At 45.1% G+C, this 19390-nt stretch overlaps 1 protein-coding gene across 4 annotated transcripts in view; it reads right to left on the bottom strand.

The window, feature by feature from the left end:
- The window catches only part of LOC138503575 (golgin subfamily B member 1-like), a 1546163-nt gene that overhangs the window by 794149 nt on the left and 732624 nt on the right, over nucleotides 1-19390 (bottom strand). For all 4 annotated transcript variants that reach the window (XM_069623402.1, XM_069623405.1, XM_069623404.1 and 1 more), the window contains exon 15: nucleotides 11268-11377. In XM_069623402.1, the coding sequence (XP_069479503.1) occupies nucleotides 11268-11377 (110 nt within the window). The remainder of the gene's footprint in view (nucleotides 1-11267; nucleotides 11378-19390) is intronic.

Raw genomic sequence — 19390 nt, 5'->3', positions numbered from 1 at the left:
CGGCTGTTCAACCCCGGCCTGAGGGAGGCCTAGGTACTCCGCCAGGCCAGCGAGACGTTCATGGAAGGCCCTGGCTGAGGATGGCGTGTCCGGATCCTGGGGGTACAGAGACCGCAGCTGGAGGCTGAGGAGGCAGCAGAGGTTAAGGAGTTGGCTGTGGAGCCGGAGGAGGCAGCTGCACCGGGGTCAGGGAGCCCAATGGAGGCATCTGTGGTGCCGCTAGCATGGCGGGGAGGACTTCCCTGACTGCATCCTTGATGATAACCCCCATCTGAGGAGACCTCATGAAGCCAATGAATTTATCGAAGAGCCTCTCCTCCTCACTGGCCGAAGAGGTGGCAGGGGTTACCGACGGGGTTGCAGGGGACTGCTGGAGCCGCTGCGTACCCAGCCTGTATGGACGCATGGGAAAGTTGCCCTGCGCATATGAAGGGTAGACTGTAGGCCACGTACCTGGTTGCGACCAGTCCCACCTTGACACTCTTCTTTCGCCGAATTCGTGGAATGGTGTTGGACGGGTGCTCCAGTCTGGCGCGGCAGCCATTCTGTCGAGGTGCCTGCGATGTGTTGTCCAGCCTGCTGGGTCCAGCCTCATCCAAGATTCTCACGTGTGGATCACAAGACCTACCCTGCTCCTCGGGTCTCGGCCTGGTAGGTGCGACACCCTCGACCCGGGGGTCGGTAGAGCTGCGTATGGGCACCCACTTAGATGTATTAATAGTATTAGGGCGTAGCCCCTCGGACGTCTTGCCGGTGTCAGGGCGTAGCCCCTCAGCCATTGCGCCGGTAAAAGGGCGTACAAGAACCTTCCGGTCCCTCAACACTGCGTCCGGGAGGATCCAAAGACCCCTCGACCCGCTGAAGCAGCCTCAGTGCACGTGCCAGTGGAAGGACCTGGCCGGTCCCTCCTGCGCGGGACAGTCGCTGGGAAGGAGTCTCCCTTGCGGGGTGCGCTGGAAAGTATCAGCCCTAACTTGTACCTGGGACGATGTTTCACGAAGTTCTTGAGATCCTCTGGAGGTGACTTCTGGAAGAGCTCCCTCCACCTGGCTAGTCTGTTCTTCAGCGCCTTCGAGGACAGCGAGTCACACGCCGAACATGATTGCCTACCGTGGTCTGGGCCAAGGCAACGTAGGCAGAGGGCGTGGGGGTCTGAAGTTGGGAAAAGCCTGTTGCAGGATGAACCCTGTAGAAGTCGACATACGCCATGGAGGAGCGTGTAGCTGAATGGCAAAAAAGACCAAACCCAGGAGCGCTGGTGAATTCGGCCCGTTCCTGTCGATGCGGAAAAGGGGACTGGGGTGTGGCGCCGGAGGGCAGAGTGAGGGTGAAAAAGGTTCCGTCTCCCGTCCCTTGGAAGGGACGCCCATACAGTATGGAGGAAAGGGGACGGGACGTAAGAGTAATTATATACGAGAGAGAGATAGAGAGAGAAAGAGAGAGAGAGCGAGAGAGCGAGAGAGCGAGAGAGCGAGAGAGCGAGAGAGAGATTCTGACTAAATTGTATTGTAAAGAGTGCTCTGTGTGTGAATAACTAAACCCTTCACCACTCTCACACATCACTAAACATTGCTGCTCAGTCACAGTACCCAAAGAGAATTTGGCTAAATATTAATGATTTTCCTGTCCATAAGAATTGGGTGTCCTCTCATAATATGTCCACAGGTCTGATTCTGAAAATCCATCTTATCATATACCATGTCCCGTACTAGGATCAGTGATACGGGACATCAGTCCAAAAGCTTATTGTTTCGGTGTGGAAATACGGAGGGATGCCCACTGCTCCCACTTTAGTTTGCCTCACAATGGAACAAATGCTGGCAATGTTCAATGTAGCATCTTTTGTGTCTGGCATGCTGAGCGATTGTGGAATGCTGAGAGTGGGATGTAAAATGCATGTATGTGAGAGTTAGTGGAATGGCGGTAAGTGGCTGACAGGATGGGATTGTGGTTGCCTTTAACAAAGTCATGTAACCTACTAAGCCCTCTAATAAATAAAGACTCACCTATGTTATACACTAGGGTGTCATCTATTTAAGGACCAAACTTTATAATCACGGATAGGTGTTCACAACAGATACTTGTCTAGAGTGGCCATTGGGCCATTAAATCACTAAGGGGACCACGTCCTCTTATGCATTAGGAACCCTGAACCTAATCTTCTCGGCATTACTTGCGAGGCTGCACGGTTTGAGTGGATTTTGTAGTTGGATATTAATTGGTCTAGGTCTGATCTTTTTCCTCTGACGTATGCCCCCCAGACATATGTATACCTTGGAATTTGCCTCTTTGCCGATGCAACTAAGCTCTCTTTGCGTGTAATCATATGTTCTAGCTCAATTCCTTAAGTCAAAAAATCAAGAGCTGAACACTTACCCCTCGTAACGTTCTTTCGATTGGATGTTCCTCCCAAGTATTCATCTTATGATAATTATCCTTCCAGCTTCAGAAATATTTTCAACAGGGGGCGCTGTGTGGCTTCTCATCGAGTCAATGTCCTTTGAGGACCTCTGTTCGACTGTCGACATCATCATCAGTATAAGTAGCGCACGCAGCACCCGTTGGCTTCAGTTCTGTTTTTCCCTGTTTTCCTGAAGAGGAATTACCAAGCGTACCAAAGACCGTAGGCTCCAAGAAAGAGTAAAGTGTAAGAACACGTCAATTCTACGGCGGGGTAGGCTGCGAGTGGCGATGAGGAATACGTGGGAAGAACATCCAATTGAAAGAACATTCCCGGGGTAAGTAACTTGTTCTTCGAATGGATTGTGTCCTCCCACATATTCCTTATTTTATAATAGACTCCCAAAGCAGGAGTACGAATTATATTTTAATTGTTGTCATGGACTGAATGAACGACCACTTCTGCAAATTGTCCTTCCTTACTGGAAGATGAATCCAGGCAGTAATGTCTCACAAACGTGTGAATAGACGACAGGTGGCCGCTTAACAAATGTCTTTGATTGGGACACCTCTTTGAAGAGCATCAGAGGTTGCCATGCCCCTTGTGGAATGTGCACTCAAGCCTTTCCGGCGGGTCTTTGCCCACTAACCTGTAGCATTGCCCAATAGCCAGGATGATCCATCCGTTTTGTAACAGCTAAACCCAATTTAGGGCCTGTAAAGCCAATGAATAGGTGGTCATTTTGATGAAATTTTGTCATTCTTGATATGTAAAAACGGAGACCCTTTTTGCATTCAGTCTATGTAATCTTTCCTCTTTTCCAGGATGAGGAGGTGGATCGAAAGTTGGCTAAATGATTTTTTGCGACAAGTGGATGTCGGAGACTACCCATGGTAGAAAAGAAGGTTTCACCCTGAGAACAACCTTGTCTTTATAGAAGACTGTTTGTAGAGGGTTACAGGAAAGAGCCTGCAACTCGCTTACCCTGCAGGCTCACCTTCTTGCAATTACCAAAACAGTTTTGAAGGTTAACAGTCTTAATGGGCATGAGTGTATAGGCTCGAAAGGAATGCATGTTAGACATTTTAACACCAGGTTAAGATCCCATATAGGGGCTTTGAATGCACTGGAGGAAATACATCAGTAAGTACAATCAGAGGGATTTTAAAATATGAATACTCCTCTGAAGAGCGCTTGAAATTAGATAGCGCCGCCAGGTAACCTTTAATTGTTCCAATCTGGAGCCCCAGATTCGCCAAATGTAACAGAAAAGAAAGCACCATAGGTGTGTCACATAGAAAGGGATCCACATTCTTATCCCTGCACCAGCTGCTGAACTTGTTCCAACAGCAGTGGTACAAAGATGTTGGTGCTGGCCTCCTGGCCGAAAGCAAGATCTCCATTACGTCATCCAGGAGGTCCCAATCCATGTATCTCAACCTCTCAGAAACCATGCGTGAAGGTTGAGAGTCTTGACCTCTGGATGGAGAACCCAACCCTCCTCTTGCGAGAGAAGGTCCTCTCTTTGTGGAAGACGTTTTGGAGGGCAGATGAACATGTCCAGAAGGTCCAGGTACCACGCCCTCCTGGCCCAATCCGGGGCAAACAGGATCTTCCTCAACCTCCTGATCACATGAGGAATGACGGGGACTGGAGGAAACGCGTACAGGAGTGAAAATTCCCAGTCCACTATGAACGCGTCCCTTACAGCTCTTCTTGGGGGAAATTCCCCGAGCAGAACAGTTCGCACTTCCGGTTGACACTGGTCATGAACAGATACACTTGATTGCATTGCTTCTTTGCACAGTAGTAGTGACTCTATACCTCTCTTGAGGTAGTACATGGCCACTGTGTTGTCCATCATTATCAGGACATTCTTTCCCAGTACAAAGGGCAGGAAGGCCTTCAGCGCTAGTCTGATTGCCCTCCGCGCCAAAAGGTTGATGTGTAGTTTGGACTCCGATGGAGACCAATGACCGCTGATTGTCAGGTCGTTGGCATGGGCTCCTCACCCAGTGAGTGACGCGTCCATCACTATAGTTATCTCCGGCCATGGCTGCCAAAAAGATTCTCCCCTGAGAATGTTGTGCTTGCAAGCCCATCACAGAAGGTCCTGAGCGATTCTGCTCAGAACTTTCAGGTGGTCTGACATTCTGCCTGAGAATTGGGACCATTGAGTCCTGAGAACCCATTGGAGGGATCTCATTCTGAGGCGGGCCTCTGGCACCAGAAGAAATGCAGGATGCCATGAGACCGAGCAACCTAAAAAGAAATAATAAAAAATAATCGAAGGCTGAAAGATGCTGGGCACTCTGGAATTTGGTGACCATCTGCAGAATATGTTGAGCTCTCACCTCCGATGGCGAGGCTTTCCCAGAGGAAGCATCCAGGACTGCTCCAATAAATTGGAGTTTTTGAGATGGTATCATGTGGGACTTCTTGTAATTGATGCAGAAGCCCAGTTTGTGGAGAGAGTGGTAGGTTACACCCAGATGTTCCCGTGCTTGTTCAGGTGAACAGGCCGTGATCATCCAATCGTCTAGTAGGAGTACACGTGAATCCCCCCATCTCCTGAGACTCGCTGCCACCACCGCCATCAATTTGGTGAAAAGCCTCGGGCGGAGGTCAGCCGAATGGCAGAACTCGAAACTGATAATTAGAACCGCGAACCTCATGTACTTTTTCTGTGCTCGTGATGGATAGGCACATGAAAATAAGCATCCTGAAGGTCCAAAGACACCATCAAGTCTTGGAGATGGAGAGCCTGAAGGATTTGGGAAAGGGTAACCATCTTGAACTTGTCCTTCCTGAAGATCGTGTTCAAGTTTCTTAAGTCCAAGATGGGTCTCAATCCTCTGTCCTTTTTGCGAATGAGAAAGTAAGGTGAATACCAACCATTGCTCCTTTCCGCCACAGGTACTTGTTCTAGAGCAGCTTTCTCTAGCAGGGTCCAAATTTCCTGCACAAGGAGCGGATCTGGAACTTGGAAAGAGTTGTTCCCCGGTGGATGATGCTGAGGGTTTTTTTTGAAAAGGAAGGCAGAAACCTTGGGCTACAGTTTCCAGTGCCCAAGCATCTGAAATAATGTCCCTCCATTCTTTCAGATGATGAGTAAGTCTGCCTCCCACCGGGGTCTTGTGAGTAAAGGCCTCAGAGTAGTTTTGAGGTGGCTGAAGCGGTGGCTGAGGATAAAACCGCTGCTGCTTGGGTTTGATTAGCACCTCTCCCTCGTCCACCACGAGGGAATCTTCTCTGACCTCTTTAACCGGCTTGTCCCCTTCCTTCTTCCAATTGAGGAGTAGAATCGAAAGGATTTACCCCTCCAAGAAGATGAACCGGGGTAGAGGTGTTGAGGCTGTCTAACGGCGGAGCTAAGGGATTTATCTGCCGGTTGGTTTTGAGGTCTGCAGCTGTTCCAACCTCATCAGCCTTGCTGCCAAACAGCCTAAAGCCGTCAAAGGACATGTTGAGGAGTCTAAACTGCCCATCTGGTGCAAATCCAGACTTCTTCAACCACACAAATCTGCGTAACACTGTGCTAGTTGCCATGGATCTGCTGATGCTGTCTGCCTTGCCTCCTTAACATCTTTAATGATTGCCAGGAAGCGGTCTCTTTCTTCCCCTTCCGGGATGTGGTCAGCCGCCATAGCTACACAGTCCCACAGGGTAAACGTAAACCTTGACAAGGTACAAGTGGCATTAGTTGACTTTAATGCCATACTGCCAGCAGTAAATATTTTCGTTGCCCAGGCCTCCACTCTCTTATCTTATCATACCTATCAGGAGGGATGGACGAGTATGCGGACAGCATGGTAGATGTAGCAGCCTGAACCACCTAACGTTCTGGTGTTGGATGTTTAGTCAAATACTCTGGGTCGCTGCCGGATGGGCTATATTTTCTAGCAACATAAGTATTCACTGCAGCTGTAGTTTCTGGTGTCTCCCAATTTGCTGAGACCCTTTTTTGAAGTGTATTGTGATGAAATGTGATCTTTTTGGGGACCCTGATCCAAAATATCTGCCAGGTCATCCTGCTCAAAAGAAGGAGCAGGCCTGCTCCAACCTAAAAACTCTATTACCTTACTCATCAGTTTCCTATGTGAGGAGTCAGCGCGGTCGGTACGATCTGGTTTGCCAAATTCCATTTCGGGAGAGGTATCTAAACCACTGGCCGACTGAAGGTTATCATATACATCTTTTAATATAGAATCTTCAGAGATAAATTCATCTGGCACATTAGGGGTGCCATATTGTAACCAAAATTGTGGTGTGTTATCATCTGAAGGTTCATTATCTTCATAGATGGAAGTTAAAGACTTAAAAAAAAACTTTCTTGGGCAAAGGTTTGAAAACCTTTTCCTGAGTTACGACTGCTTCGACAATTTCGAAGTAATCGGCGACACCGGTTTCAAAGTCGGTATCGATTTTGTCAGAGTCTCCTTCGATACGGGTGTCGATAGCTGCAACAAGTCAGCGAAGGCGTCAACGTTGTCGACTTCTTATGCTTTTTCGAAGGAACCCTCGATGGGCTGGATTCCTGACTTGTCGAAGCCCTCCACGACTTCCCGTCGGATCGAGATTTTCCTTGATGCAGTACCAGCTTATGGCTCGGTTTTGAAGATTTCGTCTATGGCTTCCCTTTGTCATCCTTATGCAGATCGACAAGCCATGGGCTTTCTGCTTGTCCTTCGAGGGGGTTGGGCTGCATTCTGGAAGATTTGAAACATTTAATTACGAAATGCATCCCATTTTGCTGTGGAGTCCGACTTAGTTGAACATTTGATTAACTCAGCCGAGGAATGACTAGAGGTCGAAGGGGACCTATGACGAAGTTTCTTGGACTTCTTCGAAGAAAACAACGACGAAGAATGGTGTGATCGACTTCTCGATCAAGACCATTTAGATTTTTTTCATTGAGGAGAATCCCTCGACTCATCAGTCTTTTTCTTTGAGCTCTTCGAAGGAGACTTTAAAGGTAACTTCCCCAATGCCAATTTACCTTTACGCTCCCTTAGAGCCTTTTCGGTCATCCACTGACAAAAGTTACAGTCGAAGGTACAGTGACCGGTAACCAAAGCACCCAGACATATGCAGTGGGGGTCGCTGATCGACATCTTTGATCCACAGTCTTGGCACTTCTTGAGGTACGCCTTAGGCGTTGATGGTGCCAACGGGGAAGACATTTTCGTATATCGAAAATAGCTATCCAAGTTCACAGAAGAATTCTTCAAAGCCTTAGCTCAGAAAAACAGAACTGAAGCCAACAGGGGCTGCGCGCACTACTTATAATGAGGATGACAACGACAGTCGAACAGAGGCCCTCGAGGGACATCGACTCGGTAAGAAGGCACACAGCGCCCCCTGTCAAAAAAAATTCCGAAGCAGCTGAAGCTGGAAGGATAATTCTCATAAGAAGTGAAATACGTGGGAGGACAAAATCCATTCGAGGGTAATGCTGTCCCTATTGGTGTATGGTAAAATATAATAAAAATGTAGGTCCTCCATAAATTGCTGTACTACTTTGTGAGCATCTTGGCATGTCCTCAACAGAAATGTTTTACTAAATTGCACTCCCTTCTGATTGATCTGGAGAAACATGTGGCCCCCAGACTCAACTGGGACATGCTGGATGAACAGGCCATACTCACAGGCAGAGTTACCGCCTCCGATATGGAGCATACTTTTCTGGCAGCGCAGTTGTAATTTGCTACTTTATGCAAAAATGCAGGAGTCTCAGTCCTTCACGTCTCTGAGTTTTACCCTGTTGGTACTTACTCCCTTCGATCTGCTTTCAGAGTAACTGGATGAAGTTTGCAACTCCTACACTCCTAAGAAGCCGCTTTGGAATATTGAAGTTCTATCTCCATCCCACCATTGGTGACCCAGCCACTTGAAAGGCATGGGGAGGGCTTGGACTATGCACATTGGTTCCTTTGTCAACCCCCAAGTATTTGTTGAGAGGGTCGTTAATAGTCAAACTAATCCCCTGCTATTTCTCAGCATGCAGTGCTTTTGGAATGTTCCGGCTGAACGTTCCTTCTGAACCACCTCCATCACGTCTACGTCAGTATATCCTCAATGGTTCTTGTTCTAAGGATATGGTCTTCACAATCTACCAGATAGTCAGGGTCTTTCTCTCATATTAGATCCTTTGGCTAAATTACTATGGGATAAGGATGTTCTTTTACGGATTAGCAACCGTTTTGTCTCTGCTCTTATTCCAAGAAGGTCTGTCTTAATTTACACCACAGATGAATTCAAGTTAAGATACTGAACAGAGCCGATTGTGTACTTGCCGTAAGTATCCATTAGAAAACCACTGAAGTGCTTGAGTGAAGTTGGCACAAGCGGGAACTTGAACATTAGCGCAGAAATGTTTATCCTAGTTGCTTGGCACGAGAAAAGGCATTACATTAAGGAAATTGCTGACGTACTGGGGTTAGGCATACTGTGCAAATGTGTTCCAGCACCTCAAATCAGCCGGAGGGATGTTAACAGTATGGATTCAGTCAGATATTTCACTGAGCTAGGCACTTGCTAGGATCATTGGAGTTCAACCTGCAGGTCTCAGGTTTGAATCTTAGCAGGGCCGACTCAGTTCTTCATATTTTCAAGATCTATACAGTACTACTAAGTTGGGGAAAAGTAACCTCTCTTATTGACAGTGCTGCAAAACAACAAGAACTGCAGATTTAACCCATATGGGGTGGAGATGTACATATGACATGTAAACACATCAGTGCACATTTCCATGGAAGGAGATCTCTGAAACTATTTCTATTTAGGTAAACAACTTTTACACCATGTGCATGGAGCCCACGGAAATCCTAATTGCAACTGTGTGCTCACTGTGTCCCCTAACCATGGACTGGTAGGATATTATATTGTAGTCATCATTTATATAGCGCCATTTCCCCATTTGTATAGCCTCAATGGGCTTTGTGGTTGGAAGGCTCTCGTAGATCGAAGTCCATGTATGGGAAAATTCGACGAGTTTAGTTTATGATGCATGTGTGCATTCTGATGAACGTTTATTCTGTTTGAGCATCCCGTGCTCCCAATAAAAAAATTTACTTGAAAAAACGAATACGCACACAAAAATGTAGAAGGTGAGAACAACGCAGACAACAATGAGTGAGCCATTGGGATGTCAAAACAATGGATTAATGTCTCGCTGTATTAGAATGGCAGTCATCCACCATTCATCAGGCTTTTTAAGCATGAAGATGGGTTTCTTACTGTTCTTTCTCTTTGCAGAAATAGTGCATATACAGTTGCCTTCTCCTTTGTACTAAGACTTTTTTCTAATCTTTGTTTTTGCTACACATGCATATTCGATCCTTGAAGCCACAGTAGAGGAAAACGTGCTATAAAAATGTTTATAGACAGAAACTTTGGCAATGAAACATTATCTTGTGATGCTATCCGTTTTCTATATTTGGTAAATAGGCAATGTCCCCTAATCAGCACATTTGCTAAAGGCTACTTAAAATCTCCCACAAACACATTTCACAAAAGTGTATGGAGGGGAAAAATATGGTGCTTGTATAATACAGTTTTTTTAATGAAAGTGTTATGTAAAGTGCACATACGCAATCATTAAAAGAGGTACATTTCAGACAATATACTTTTAAAGATGGTATGTTTACAAGACCATAGTAGCTGGTGATCGCTTAGATTTTCATGGTCAACTGGAGTACTCGCACTACGACAACAAAGCAACAGTTTCAATTCTAGCTAAATGCAAACAGTGCAGTGTTCGTAATAATACGCACAGCAGTGATGGATGACCTTAACCGTGCACGCTTTCATTCTGGTGCGTTTCTCATGCTGATGCGAAATGCAAGGCAGAGAATGTCTAGGCAGGAAGGGGCCAGAGTGGCATATGAAACTGGGTCGGGCAAGAGGGAGTACAATATGAAGTGTCTGTCATGGAGCAGAAAATGAGGTATCAGGGAGTGAGCGCAAAACAAATAAACAGGGAGAGCGCGGAAAAGAAATAAACAGCTTGGAAGCAGAAAAAGGCAAGCAACGGGGAGGGAGGTGAAAAGGCAGCACGAATGACGAGCAAAAAAGGAAGCTGGCAGGGAAAGAGAAGAAAGGGAATTGCCTGAGAAGTCAGGGATTGGAAGTGTCATGGGGATCCGGGCTTCGAGTTGGAAGCTTATGGACGGAATGCTATAAACTGCTGGAAAAGGTGCAAAGGGAGGCCTAAATGTAAGAGCGCCCACAGTGGCTGCCAAGAAGGGACTGTTGGTGGGGTGGGCGGGGGATAAGCTATGAGCAAGGGAAACTGTGGGGGCCTGAGCAGAGGCTGCGAGTGTAAGGTTTGCACGGGTGATGGTGTGAGGGTGAGTTTGAGAAGCGTTTCTGGGAGGTCAGAGTGTGAGCGAAGGAAGAACAGATGGTCAGGCATGGGCCACATCGGGTGTGTGTCTGGATAGAACTGTGAGAGGAGGGAGAGCAGATGCTTGAGGAAGATGGTGGAATAGATATTTGTGGGAATTTGTCATGGTTGGTACGTGATAGGGTGAAGGAGAGAGCCATGGGGGCAGGAAAGGACAATGGGTTTACCAGTAAAAATGCAAGCATGAGCTCAGATGGGCACATCGTGTAAACACCATGCAAAAGCAAGCGTTCAATTGTAGCAGTTTAAGGCGTCAAACAAGACCAGAAGAAAATGGTGCACAAAACCTAGCTACTTTTTAAGAGGTGCACGTTCTTATACTACTTATGTTTTTTATAAACGCTTGGATACCAGTTAAACAGTATAATTGCATCAAATGGCATTGGTTATGACTGGCTATAAATACAGTGCCTCAAAGAGGATCGGGAATGTATAGAAATATTGCATGCACACACGCACCTGTGGCTTCTTGTTGGCCTGGTTGCCTTTCCGCTGTGCCTGAGGCAGACTGCCCATTCCTTGACCTGAGGCCAGTTCCTCCTCCAGTTCCTGCTGCCCTGAGACTATGGCTGGATCAGAGCAGCCAGGGAAGAACCAGTCATCCTCAATCAGTTTTGTGCCACAGGAAAGCAATTACAATTATACAACAAACACACACCAGATTAAAAGACAGACAAATCCTAGGACCCCTAGGTCAGAGCTCACAACAACGTTTCGGGTTTCTTTTAACTTTACCATTTCCGCGGATGCAAGTCACTTTACATCTTGCAACTGGTCAACATAAAACATTCCACCAAATTAGTGGCAATTTAAAAAAAATGCGGACTATGAAATTGGGCTTCTTTTAGGCTGCTGATGTATGCAATTATCTGCCTTTTTCCTGGCCCAACTGCATCTAAATTAATCACACAGTTAAAAATATGAATATTTTCTTTGATAATACACATCAGCTGAAAGTTATTTTTTTTCACAGCTGATCAAATTCATTTTTATGCTAATCAAACTGGCTCAGCAGACATCTTTAATTTTAGCAGCTGCTATAATGCTAGATAATTTGAGGAAGTCACAATTTGGGGATGTGCTAACACTGACAAGCATCTCATCAGCCCATAACGATGTATTATTACATTGTGAGTCAATTCTATGGATCGCTGAGGAACACAAACGTTGGTAACAAAAGTTTAGCTGATGCAAGCTTAAATACTTTGGTTCGTATGTTGTTAAAACATAATTTTGCTGTTGAAAGAAATACATTCTCATCCTTTTATGATCTGACAAAATCCATTTAGATGAACCATTAGACAGTCCATTTCATGCAAGCCAAGCAAACAGAGAGGAAGCACAAAGCAAGAGAAACAAATAGACCACTCCAAAATTAAATCCTAAAGCAAGCTCAAATCAGCTTTGAGCAACATCTGTCTCATTGTCGGACCAAAAAAAACAAAACCTATTCGTAAACAAGGCTAAACCTTTCAGGAATTACGCAAACAACTCGATTTTGATGAAAAGTCAGACCCCAAACACTTACAGAATGTTACCAAAAGTCCTTCGGAATTTTTGGTGATTTTGCAACAACTGATGATGCAGTTCCCTTATATTTCAAGAGGTTAATGACACGTTGGTCCGAAAAAGAGAGCAGAAAGAGCAATCCATTAAACGTAAATGCAAAGGTAGCCAGCCAAACACAAGGAAGAGTATGCAATATTGTTAAAACTAAAGCGTAATAAGCTTGAAGATCAGATCAGCTATAGTGCCATACTGCTGGTGGTTTCCTCTCAAGATAAAGCTCCCAAAAGGAAATAGCCAGCAGTACACCCAGAGCTGATATCATGGCTAGAAGAAAACCTGCATGCACAAAACTGATGGGAAACTGTGTTCTCAGCGGCTGCCCAAATCACAGAGTAGGCTAGGATTATGGAGGGGAAGGGACCATGAACACTCAAGTGCAATGTCGGTGGGGGAAAAAAAGAAACACAAAAAGGTCATGCTTTACCCATGGAAGAAAATAAAAGCAAAATGAAAATTTAACTGGCATACTTATATTCAATTAACTGCACAGCTGTGTTGGTGCAATCAGTAGGCCGAAATGTAAAAAATATTGATGCTCAGTTTAAGGCTATGAGCTGATAGAACATGAACCCAACAATCATGAACTATAATAAACATTCTTTCCCTTAACACACAACTTACGCCTTCAATTTAACAGATCATCTTGCGATGGGCTGGGCAAATGCAGCGGCCTCGTGTTAAGACTCTTGCACCCACCGTTATGAATGCACTGTATCAGGGATAGCTTAATACGTAATGCACACTATGAAGAAACAATCGTGGGGACATAAACGAAAGGGCTGCTGTAGGTCAAATGTTACATTTACAATAGAAGAACATCAGAAAGCGACCACTGGCGGCAGTCACTGCTAGTCAAACAGATGCAAACATGTATTGGACCATGCACGATTGAGACAAACACATTACATTTGATATTGTTGGCCCCGATTCTAGCACAGCTCTTCGAAAATAGAATTGACTTATGCTTCTTTTTGTTTGCTAAGGATTGCACTTCGTCTAAGTGAGGATGCTCAATGCCTTCGCCCACTTTTCTACCCAAAAGAAATTCACGTTCCACATTTGAAAGCATGGAAGCTCTGGGAGAACAGAGAAGCACTTGTCGATTTGTAGGACAAGTGCTGCGGGACGGGAACATAGGACAGGCTTTTCAAACTTTTTGCAGAATTTTCCAACTAACGGTGGATATAGAGATGATTGGTAGTTGGGGGACTGTTGTTCCTACACTAATGAAACATGAATAACTGAACACAAATAAAACAAGTCTACCCGTTTCAGGAGAAGAGCCCATTTTGGAACCAGTCTGAAGCATGCCCATCCCCTTATGATGCCTGTATATAAGTTGTATCTCTCCAACTTCACCCCTACATTCCAATGTAAAAAAACAGACTTGAGCCTGGATTCCGTGGGATATTGTAAACAAAAAAAGACAAACGGTTTAAAACTGTAATCAAACTTTTCTCCAAATATATGCTTTTCAGACTGTTCAGCGAATCCCATACAAAGTCTGAGATTTACAGGCAAGAAGGTGGTACAAATAGGCAGATTCATTCAAATCCATAAGAAAAGTGGGAGAACAGGGGTGGGCCAGAGGACCAGAGAGGCTTTGTTTGCCATAACCGTGTCTTTTGGCGTGTAATTAGGGGTGTGGATAAAAGGGATATTTAAAAAAAAAACAGGCTAAGGCCAGAGTGCATTTTCTCTTACACGGCAAAAAGTAATAAAAAGTAATAAAAAGGGAAAATAACAGTTCAAATAAATCAAATCATGTGAAAATACTCTGTGCATGGCCATGCATAATTTACACACTTTAAGAGATATGCATATTAATTACATAAGTTAAAAAACAAATCAACATACACATTGTGGGTGATAACGCAACCCCTATTGGCACTGTTATTGTTATAATAGTACTAGGGGGGCACCCAACACTCTCGAGGGGCCCGCTTCGCTCGCTTGTTCCCCCCTGGTGACTGCTGCGCATTGAACTTGGCGGCTTGGTCGCTTGTAGGGATACTCCACAAAGGGTTTGCTTCATTCGCGACCCCCACCCTCTTTGGGGAATTGGAAAGTTGGACAGTATACCATCAAAGTAGGAGAAATGTGGGACGGAATAACAGCAGGCAAACAAACCCCAATTCAAAGCATTACGTTACCGTCACTTATCACTTGCACAAGTTCATCACACAACTTCATCAGTTAATGTCAGTTAATAAACTTGAAACACCTTATGGATTGTAGATTAAACCATCAAAGTTGGATGCATGTGGAAAGGAATACCACCAGACGTTACACAAATTTGTCTCTAATAAACAACTTCATCAGTGAATAAACTCCAATTAATGGACTTCTAACGCCTGAGGAATTGCAGTTTGAACAACATACCATTAAAGTAGGCTAAATGTGGAACAGAATAACACCAGAACCGTGTCTGTAGGACATACAATTACCCCAATTTCAAGCGTTACAAAAATCGTTACATAAAAACGTTACACAAAATCATCACTCATGATTTTATATTATAGGGTTGATTAATACATGAAGTAAGGTTAATGGAAAGAAGGTGTTTTTTTGGGGAGCTGACAAACTGAGGTAGCAGTGTACTGCTAACACTTTGCCACATACTAGCTCGGTGGTGGGCAGTGAGGATGAAGAACAAAGACTTGATCTGTTTGCAAATCTGGCGAACTACGTTTAGAAAGATGAAAGCCACAAGCATCTAAAATGTCTAGAGACATGTGGTCACCACCCGAAAAAGGGATTTTTAAAAGCCTTTAAACATAGCATTGTAGATTTTAGTCTTCACCTAGAACTTCATTCAGACAACAAATACAAATCATCACAACGCAATCAAGTCCAGTCCCACAAGAACGTCCCGCTAAGAAAAAGCGTGTCGCATATCAAAGCATCTTAGACAGTAGAATCCAACTCATCTATTCATAGGGAAAACAAGTGCCCAAATGTACAAGAAACAAAAGGCAGAAGTGTGACGAAAACAAGAGGCTAAATTGCATTCTGCTGCAAAACAAAAATGCAGAAATAAGGAAAACAACAAAAAATACTGCACGTGGAAATATGAATGAAAATATTTTCCTCTATCTGCATATATGGTGGGTTCCGAGAATGCGTCCCTATGGCCTTCAGTGACGGGCCAAAATAAAGGAGTACCCCATCGAATCATTTTCTCTGTGTTCTAACTTCTGGTAATTAAAATAAATGTACTTCTAAACAAGAATACTTTATGTTCTTATCAGAACTGCCAGTCATGCTTACAATGCAATTCGTGTGAAGTTTTGAGAACATCCTAGTGTGTTTTTGACTGATAATTGAAGAAGGGTGGTCTATGGATCAGCACTATGCTGGCAGAAATTCTGTGTAGGGTAGTCATTTTTTTTTTTAAAGGAAGTTGACTGCAGCACTGGAAAGGATAAAGTGTCACCAATACATTTGCGAAGGTCTTTTGTCCATTTCTTGGACTCATTTAAATTAATAAGCTCCTCAATATACTTCTTTGGGGAAAAATGCAAATGTACATAGACTGCTTGTTCCACTAATCACCTCAAACACAATATCCAATGTGATGAAGGTGAACTAATAAGGCAATAAGAAATGTGAAACAAATGAGTTCAGATAATATTTGTTCCACTGCCAGTGTTGAGCAATTGATCAAATGTATTACAGTTCACAATTTAATCAGTTCTCGTTTACACTAGCATTGCAAACATGGAAATGTAACAGTCTGACCTAGTTAATCCAGCTGCGGTCCGTAGGCAGCGCAGGGCAGCGTTGTGTATGGGTTCTTTGCGCAATAGTGCATCACGCACCTCACAGCCTCTGGATATAGCAGGATATCTGGATATAGCAGCAAAGCAGGCAGGAGCACGTTTTTTCTTTTTAAACACATTGGGCCTCATAACAAGTTGGGCGTTATGCCGGCGGTAATACCACCGGGGCTATTAGGGGTACTGCCAAACACCCCGCCGTTTGGCAGAACGGTAATTCCCCATGGGCCCATTCGGGAATTCCCCATTGGGCCCAATGGGGAATTTTCGGCGCTACTACCGTCAGCCGTGATAGCGCCAAAAATCGGCAAAATCACGGCGCATTTACCCCCAGCTCAGAGCTGGGGGTAAATCCTGCCAAACCTGTGATTTGGCAGACCCTTATATGTAGCGGTAATAGCGTTAACGTCGCATTTAAGGGTTACTGCCAAGCTTTATTGTTCCACTGCACTCTGTGGGCTTCCACTTACTCAACTTGCTCCATTGAAATTGGTTTTCAATGCTTCTATCCGTTTACTCTTCCTTCTCTCTTCACATGACTATTTCATCTGCCCTCCTTACTCTTGGTTGGCTCTCTTTTCAAGCTCAACTAAAATTCAACTTCTTGTGTCTTGTCTTTAAATCTCTTTCCGGTCTTGCACCCGACTATCTCTCCTCTTTGAACTCATCCTATGTTCCCTTTCGTTCACTCTATTCTAGCTCTCAATTTCTTCTTGTAGTTCCACGACCTCCATGTGCTCAGTCACGCTTTCGCATATTCTCTTCATTGGCGCCTCTACACTGGAATGCTCACCCTCTTTCTCTACGTTCCATTACTGTTTACTCTGCATTTCTTAATCGTTGAAATTCCATTTGCTTCATCATGGCTAACATGACAGACAGTTTTTGCTAACCTCGATTATTGTACTGTTTTGATGCTATGTACAGTGCTTTGGCTTAAGGTGCTATATAAATCCCAAATAAATACAAAAACGACAGACTACAGTACATTCCCACAGAGTATGAAAAGAAAGTTCCCTCAGCTTCCCCATCTTAAACAGTTAGCGTGGTCATCTCGCCCCATTTAAATAACAAGTGTAAGGGTGTAGAAGGAGGGGACTGACACAGGTAGCATGATTGTTGGCATACATTTTTATTGGTTCAAAATAAAGAGGAAACCTATCTCTCCCTAACCTATTAAGGAACTAAGGAATCTTTCAGAATGTATATGTAAATGAAAAAAAAGTGTTCACCGCTGTGTGCGAAAATGTCCACCTCTATCCCTTACATTAGCAACTAAAGAGATACTGGATCTTTGTGGTCCAGAAGAACGACTCCCTTCTTCTGGACATTAGGTAACAGTTCCAGTTGTCAAGTGGGAACTGCGCCTGTGACAATGACTCCCATCTCCAGATCTCAGTTCCTTTCCTTGATACAATAAAAAGTTCCAGCTTGAGATGCTGTAAAGGTCTCAGTTCAAACTCGAAAGTTCCAACTCAAATATTCCTTATTGCCCATTGTATTCCTCACTATTGGGTTCCTGGAGAATGTCTCCCTTCGCCAGGTAGCCTGTTCTCAACACTTTCCCTGTGTCTGGGGAATTACTCCCTTTCCCGCACATTCTCTGCTTGGTTTCACGATACACAACAGGGGAGGTATGGCTTCCTTCCGCTGATCTCACTTGGCTTGCAGTTTCATTGTGGCAGTTTCATTGTGGCAGGGGGAATGACCAGGCTCTCTACCACAGTTCACAAAGGCTGGGGAATGACTCCCTTCCCCAGGCTCTTTGCCATGGTTCACAATGGTTGGGGGAATGACTCTACCCCTGGTCTTTCTTATATTTTGTAAGGTAGTCCACAATGCCAGGTGGAAGGTCTCTCTTCCCGTGGCCCTTTGCTTTGGCTCGCAAATCTCTTATTGGTTTCTCAATTCTATGGGAGCAGGTACCAGACCCATATTACTGTCTCTCTGCTGTGGGCAGACCTAGTTCACTATTGTGCCAGGCACTGCAAGGAAGAAGATGGTTTAAGAGATTCTTCTTTTTTGGGTGTGGGTCCCAGACCAGTCTTTCCTCTTCGAGGTTTTGGCAGACCAGGTTCACTACCCTGCCAATTCCAGCCACGAGGAAGATGGCTTAGGAGGCTGCTCATTATCGATCCCAGACCTGTCTTTCTTTAACCTTCCGCCCTTTGGGGGCCCCACCAAAAGTCCCGGCGACACAGATCTGCATGGTGCTTACTGGCGTCCTGGGGTCGTTTGTGGGCTTCACCGCCTTCCCTTTCGGGTCTCACTTGGCTTCTCCATGGACTGCGGCATCTCTGCAGCTTTCCCCCATTCTCGGGCTGCGCTTCACCTGCTGAAGGCGCGTACCAGCTTCATCGATCGGCTGGTTGACCACTACTTCTCATCCTTTGCCGGTCCATCCACAGCGGACCATTCAGGGACACCTCTGCTTGCAGGTAGGCGTCGCTCTCCTGGCTTCACGGGTCTGTCCAGCTTTGAATCTCCGGGTTCCTCCAGGGCAGGTCTGACAACATTTGTTGTCCTCCTCTTTCTTAAAAAAAAAATGTTTTTATACCGCTTTTACTCCTCGATGCATCCCCCCCAAACCCCACCCCCGCTCACACCCATACCTCCTTTGGTTTCCGCAGTGTCTTAGCCATCCTGTTTTCATCTTTGTTTTGTTCCACTCTATTTTTAAAGTCTGTCTCTTTTGTGCTTGGGTTCAACTCAGATCCAGTATTTTTAGATTTTGTGGGCACCATTGTTGCATATAGTAACTTTTTAGGTATTCTAGTACTTCTCCCCAATCCGACCGAAACCTATCGGCCTCTCCTTGTAATCAGTATGTGATCCACTCCATTGCCATGAAGTGCCACAGTTTGTGTATCCATTCCGACCTCGTGGGGGGGGGGGGGGGGGAGTCTTTCTGTTTCCAGTTCCTAGCTATCACAAGCCACTCAGTAATTAGAATTGTCATTAATGCTCTCTTCTGTGGTTTCGAGATTGTTACAGTTCTGGATCTAGTAGTCCACATAGGCCCTCCCCAGGGAAATGGCCCTCCCCCAGGGAATAAGCATGCAGTTCCGGTATGATTGTTATTATCTGAGCCTTCACGTCTTCCCAGAATTTCGTTATCTTGGCGTAGTCCCACCATATGCGTCTCCTATGCCATGGTTCTCTACAGCCACTTCAGCACTCTTGAGGAGTTGTTTTATACATTTTGTGGAATTTGCTGGGCATGTAGTTCCCACT

The sequence above is a fragment of the Ambystoma mexicanum genome, chromosome 11, assembly GCF_040938575.1.
Source record: "Ambystoma mexicanum isolate Mex_15411 chromosome 11, UKY_AmexF1_1, whole genome shotgun sequence".
NCBI classification, from domain to species: domain Eukaryota; kingdom Metazoa; phylum Chordata; class Amphibia; order Caudata; family Ambystomatidae; genus Ambystoma; species Ambystoma mexicanum.
This window is presented reverse-complemented; position numbering and strand designations above follow the sequence as displayed.